The following is a 6,883-nucleotide window of genomic DNA, read 5'->3' as shown; positions in this document are numbered from 1 at the left end:
TTGAGCCATAGGCGCCGAGCCCAACAACTTGGTTTTTTAATTTTCATTACATTCACAAAAGTAGGAGACTTCAGATCTTACTACTTGATAAAAGACCAAGTGGTGTTTTCATGCAGGAATTCCTTTCTAGTATTTCTTGGGAAATGTGTATTTTCCTAAATCCTGAGAAAAATTAGTCAAGAAATTTGAATAATAAAAATAACTATTCTAATTATCCTGTTAGAATTAATTTTAAGAATTAACAGAACAGTATTGATTTGAAGGAGTCTACTTATGGCAAGCTGAAAGTAAAAACCGGAAATACTGATACCTCGATACAAAGGTTAAGGTCAACAGGAGTTCCTTGGAGAAGAGTGATCACAAATCAATCCTGATTAAGCTCTTGCTCTTTTGTGTGTTCATGGCTCTGTCTGCTGCTAAGTAAATATTAATGAGTTTAGTATACTTGATAAAAATTCAGTGAGTGGTATTCTAAGAAATAAGTTTCTAAAGCAAACAAGTCCTTAAATTGGCATTATCAGCATGTCATAGTTTATATTACTATAGGCCTTACTGAGAATTCTAAATGTTACATTATTCAAATACTACCCAAGAATGCTCATAGGAGGTCCAGTGTTTGAATATTCACTGTAGGCCAGGGTTCTTCTTCTTCTTCTTTTTTTTTTTTCCCTTTTTTTCTTTTGACACAGGGCTCCATTTGTTTGCCTGGGCTGGGCTAGAGTGCAGTGGTATCAGTCATACCTCACTGCAACTTCAAACTCCTGGGCTCATGTAAGCCTCCTGCCTCAGATTCCTGAGTAGCAGGGACTACAGTAAGGAGAGCCCACACAACCATGCCACCAACTAACTTTTTTGCTTTTTGTAGAGATGAGGTCTTGTTACATTCCTGAGGCTGCAGTCAAGTAATCCTTCTACCTTGGTCTCCCAAAATACTAAGATTACATATAGGTGCATACTACCATGTCTGGACATGGTTCTTATAAATACTAATTAAACTTTTTTTTTTTTTTTGAGACAGAGTTTCAAGCTGTTGCTCTGGGTACAGTGCCATCCTGGGTAGAGTGCTGTGGCATCACAGCTCACAACAACCTCAAACTCTTGGGCTTAAGCAATCTTCTTGTCTCAGTCTCCCAAGTAGCTGGGACTACAGGCATAATTAAACTTTTTTTTTTAAGATGGTCATGTAGATGAATAAAGAGTTTGAAAAGTATTTAAAGAATAAATTTTTTAAAAAAGATTTTGCAAATTCCAGAGATTTCTAATTCACTGTTGTTTTTTTTTAATTCTGAGGGTTATTATCTTTCAGGAATTCAGAAACACTAATTCCAAAAGGTCAAATTTGTACCCAGAACTCCAAGAACTCAACATAGCTTTAACTACATTGAAAACAGTTCCACGAAGGGCCACAAGATGGAAGTGACTCTTCACAGAAGTAGCTAGACTTGGTCTCTTTAATTAAAAGTGTCACCCTTCTTTACTTAAAGCAGGAAAAGTTCTTTTTTCTTAGCTGAAGATGAAGAAGATTTCAGAAATATCCATACATTAAACAGAAGTGGTCAAATTGACCATGAAGTCATGTGGAGCCATGATGTTTCATACAATTTCCTTATCCTGTTAATGTCTGTAGAATCTGTAGTGATGCCCCTGTTTCATTCCTAATATTGAAAATTTCATGTGCTGTCTTTTTTCTTAGTCTGTCCTTAGTCTAGAGGCTTTCAGAATTATTGATCTTTCCAGTGAACTACCTTTTAGTTTCATTGCAGTTTTTGGCCAGGGCTGGTTTTGAACCTGCCACCTCCAGCATATGGGGCTGGTGCCCTACTCCTTTGAGCCACAGGTGCTACCCAGTTTCATTGCAGTTTTTTCTGTTGTTCTGCTGGTTTTGTTTATTTCTGTTCTCATAATATTTCCCCCACCCCTCTTGAAACAGATTCTTACTCTGTTGCCCAGGCTGGAGTGCAGTATCAAACTCTTGGGCTCAAGGGATCCCCTGCCTCAGCCTCCCAAGTAGCCAGGACTATATATAGGTATATGCTACAGCATCCAGCTAATTTTTCTTGGTTTCTTTGTTTTTTTTTTGTTTTTGTTTTTTGAGACAGAGTCTCACTCTGTTGCTTCAGGCTAGAGTGCTATGGTGTTATAACTTACCTATGATCCTCCTGCCTTAGCCTCCTGAGTAGCTGGGACGACAGGCGCCCCCCCTCCCCAACACCTGGCTAGGTTTTTCTATTTTTACTAGAGATGAGTCTCCCTTTTGTTCAGGCTGGTCTCAAACTCCTGAGCTCAAGCAGTCTACCTACCTCAGTCTCCCAGAGTGCTAGGATTACAGGTGTGAGCCACTGTGCCTGGCCTAATTTTTTAAATTTTTTTACTAGAGGCTGGGTCTTGCTCTTGCTCTTGCTCAGGCTGGTCTAAACTCCTGAGCTCAAACGATCCTCCTGCCTCAGCTTCCCAGATAACTAGTATTACAGCAATGAGGCATCGTACCTGGCCCATTATTCCCTCTTTATTTGCTTTAAAACTTTAATTTGCTCCTTTTTAGTTTCTTAAAAGGGAAGCTTAAATTATTGATTTGAGGCCTATTTATGCATTATATGCTATAAATTTACCTTTAAGCACTGCTACAGCTACATTTCAAAAATTCTGTTATGTTGTATTTTTTATTTTTATTCATTCCAGGCTATTTTTACTAATTCTAGAAAATTCTCAGACTTCTTTTTAATATGTTATCCCTCTCTTTGTTATTTTTGCTGTTTCTATAGTGGTCTGTTTGATATAATTTGGACCATTCCCTTTTATCTCCTTGTTTCTTAATCTCTTTTTTTATAATTTATAATTTTCTTCTCAATTTTTTGCATTCTCATTAATTTCTTCAGCTATACAATTTTATTAATCTCTTTTTCAGCTTTGCCTAAACAATCTATTAATATTTTTAGTGCCTGTCTTTCATTTCTAGAGAAAGTATTTAATTTTAAAATCTGCCTCTTTCCAAGTTTAGCAGTGTTGTATAATCTTTTATAGGTTGTTCCATTTTATGAAAAATTCTATTTGATAGTGTTATCCTTCTATTTGTGTATATACTGGTTCTTGCTTTGCATGGATCATTTACCTTATTTTGAGCATGCTTTTTTTGAGACTTCTCCCCCAATGAGAGTTCTATGACTTTCTATAACATGAAAGCTTCTTTAGATGTGTGTCAAGAACATATATGACCATTATTTCCTATCCCCCCCCCTTTTTTTTTTTTTGAGATAGGGATCTCACTATGTTGCCCAGGATGGATTCTAACACACCTAGGTTTAAGTGATCCTTCTGCCTCCGCCTCCTGAGTAGCTGGGGTGTCAGGTGTACGTGATCACTCCTGGCTTGTGAGCATTTTATGTCGTTTTTAAAGTCCTTGTTAGATAGTTCCAACATCTATGTCATTTAGGCATTGATGTTGATTGGTTGTCTTTTCCCAGCTCTGCATATGCTGAGTGATTTTGAATTGTATCCTAATGATTTTTATGATTTTAATCTCTGGTGGGTCTGCCAATTTGTTGGTACTTCAAATTCTGGCTTCACCAATATACCTGTTCCTATTTACTTTTCAGAATCCTTAACTAGCTATGCCATGCATCTGTCCTGGTTTTACTGCTGCTTTCATTGGGAAAGACAGTGGAATGTGCTTACTCCATCTTAACTAGAACCTTCCCTCTAGAGAGAATTTTACATTTGCTTTATTTGAATAATGCTAGCTCCTGGATAATTTTTATGTTAATTTCTTGAGATTTTTAACCTGAACTTTAAATCCCAAGTTTCTATCTGGTATATAGACCTTACTTTGAAATTTTGGTAGGACATTTTCCTCTTTTCATAGAGCTGAGTAGAAACAGACAAAATTGCTTTCTCTCTCTCGCTTGCTTTCTTTCTTCTTCTTCCTCTTCTTCTTCTTCTTCTTCTTTTTTTCTTTTTTAGTTGGCAGTTTTTTCTATTCTTTCAACAAGAATTTTATGGCCAAACATGGTGGTGGCTCATTCCTATAACTGGGAGGCCAAGGTAGGAGGATCACTTGAAGCTAAAAGTTTAAGATTAGCTTGACAACAGACCAAGACCTTGCCTCTACAAAAAAATGGGGGTGGGGGGAACCCAGCCGGGCATGGTGGTACACCACACCTATAGTCTCAGCTACCTGGGAGGTAGAGGCTAGAGAATCACTTGAGCCCAGGAGTTTGGGGTTGCAGTGAGTTATGATTAAGCCACTGTTCTTCAGCCTGGGGTACAAAACAAGACCCTATCTCTGATTTTTAAAAAATGCAAAGGAATTTAGCTTTATGCAGGGTGTGGAATTTTAGGCACAGTTTCAACTCCCTTTCTGTGGTATGTCTATTTTTCTGTCTCCAGTGCAGTGTTAAAAATCTTTGCATCAGGCTCTCCACGGCAGTGTAGCCTCTAACCCAGTAGAAGTATTCTTCTTCTTTTCTGACACCTGTGGGTTTCCCTTCTGTCTTTTAAATGGGACTATTCATTATGATGATGTTTTACAATTATACTTGCTATTCATAAGCCTTTTACTATAAATATTTTTAGGTTTTCTGAAAATACTATATTGCTGAAATAAACCATTTTTATAGAATTTTTTCTTTGCAGAGGCCAGGTACAGTGGCTCCTGCCTGTAATCCTAGCACTCTAGGAGGCCAAGGCCAGATTTCATAAGCTCAGGAGTTTTGTTTTGTTTGTTTGTTTTTGAGACAGTCTCACTCAGTCGTCCTAGAGTTGTATGTCATGATGTTATAGCTCACAGCAACCTCAAACTTTTGGGCTCGAGATTCTCTTGCTTCAACCTCCTGAGTAGCTGGGACTACAGGCACCCACCACAACACCCGGATATTTTTTAGAGATGGAGTCTTGATCTTGCCTGGGCTGATCTCAAACTCCTGAGATCAGGCAATGCACCTGCCTTGGCCTCCCCAGAGTGCTGGGATTATAGGCATGAGCCAGTGCACCCAGCCTGAGCAAGAATGAGACCTTGTCTCTAAAAAAAAAGTAGCCGGGCATTGTGGCATGCACCTGTAGTCCCAGCTACTCGGGAAGCTGAAGCAAGAGGATTGCTAGAGCCCCAAGAGTTTGAGGTTGCTGTGAGCTATAACTTCATGGAACTCCTGGAGGAACTACTTGAGGGCAACAAAGTAGAACTGTGTCTCAAAAAAGAAAAGATTTTTTTTTCCTTTGCATTTCAGCTGCTGTACACAAAAAATTAGAGGCCAAATAGGATAGAAACTAATTTATTGCTAGAATTGCCAGGATTTTTAATACACATGTACTATGTGTATTTATATAATTTTATGTTTTAGGCTAGAGACTATAATTACATCTACAATGAATTAGGATTAAGAGTTATTTCTGTCTCATATGACTCTACAAAGAAACTGATGTAGAAAAAATGTTTTTAGTATAATGAAATTAATACTGATTTTAAATTATGACTTTCAGGTACTATAGAAAGGGCAGTTTTAACTTTGAGAGCAAAAATAAAACCACTGCTCTAAATACCTAAAGAGATTTGAGGTTTGTTTGGCTGCTTTGATCTTTATTTTGTTGGTGTTTAAGTTGTTGAATTCTTTTCATGCAATAGAAATCTCAGTTTGGTAGATAGGATATATCCATTTCCTCTTACTTACAGTGGTTTCTTTTCAGAAACATGTTCTTCCCTTCTTTTCTGACAGGAATGAGTAGTGACAGTGACATCGAATGTGACACTGAGAATGAGGAGCAGGAAGAGCACCCCGATGTGGGCGGATTTAACAGCTCTTTTATGGCACAGCCTCCAGACGAAGGTGCAACACACGACGTCATTTTACAGAGATTAATAAAACCGTCCCTGCTGCTGCTGTCTCGTTCCTCTGCCGCCCCTTCTTCTGCTCTGCTGCTTTTGCTTCTGTTTTTTTGTTTTTTTTTTTAATGGTGTCATTTGTGAGGCTACATTCTTTGGTAAAATATCTGGTGAATACTGACAAAATTTGGTAGGTAACGTTTGGCTTGGTTAGAATCTAGGTAGTGCTAATTGTTGGGCAGGGAAGGAGTCCACAACCTCCTTCTGTATACAGCCTGCGACATGAGAATGGCTTTTACAAGTCATTGTAAACAGCTGTAAAAAAATAAAAATAAAAAATAATCTTCAACAGAGGCCATTTTGTGGCCTGTACTGCCTAAATATTTACTGCCTTTTACAGAAAATGTTTGCTAGCCCCTATGGAGATTTCAGATGTTTGGGTGTTTCTTACTTTCAGAGATTTTTCTAGCCTAGTATAACTTTTTTTTTCTTTTTTTGAGACATTTTTTTGCTGTCACTTAGGCTGGAATGCAATGACATGGTCATAGCTCACTGCAACCTTGAACTCCTAGGCTCAAGGGATCCTCCTGCCTTAGCCTCCTGGTCCCACAGGTGTGCACCAGCATGCCTGGCCCTTTTTCTTACTTTTGTTTATTGTAGAGATGGAGTCTTGTTCCAACTGCATGCCAGGTGCATTTCCAACTTCTGGCCTGAAGTGATCCTCCCATCTTGGTCTCCCAAAGTGCTAGGATTATAGGTATGAGCCACTGCACCCAACCTGGAATCATTTGTACTTCTTCCTACCCTCAAAAAAATGATTAGGAAAAAAACGCTCTGAGAGAAACCTACTGTTAATATTTTTTACTTATTTTGTTCTGTTTTTATTTGAATTTTTTTTTCTTTTAAATTGAGACAGAGTTTTGCTCTGTTGCCCTGGTAGAGTGCAGTGGCATCATCATAGATCACTGAAACCTCAAATTCTTGGCCTCAAATGATCCTCCTGAGTAGCTGGGACTACACATGCCCACTGCAATGCTTGACTAGTTTCTTCTACTTTTACTTTTTTTTTTT

General features: G+C 38.3%; 1 protein-coding gene across 1 annotated transcript in view; it reads left to right on the top strand.

Moving 5' to 3' along the window:
* Nucleotides 1-6,883, top strand: part of TRIM37 (tripartite motif containing 37) — a 144,889-nt gene that overhangs the window by 135,270 nt on the left and 2,736 nt on the right. The window contains exon 23 of the mRNA XM_003795582.3: nt 5,706-5,816. Coding sequence (XP_003795630.1) covers nt 5,706-5,816 — 111 coding nt within the window. The remainder of the gene's footprint in view (nt 1-5,705; nt 5,817-6,883) is intronic.

Source organism: Otolemur garnettii, unplaced genomic scaffold (genome assembly GCF_000181295.1).
Source record: "Otolemur garnettii isolate 467f Iridium unplaced genomic scaffold, OtoGar3 scaffold00094, whole genome shotgun sequence".
NCBI lineage: Eukaryota > Metazoa > Chordata > Mammalia > Primates > Galagidae > Otolemur > Otolemur garnettii.
Note: the sequence above shows the minus strand (reverse complement) of the source record. Positions and strands in the feature narration are given on the sequence as shown.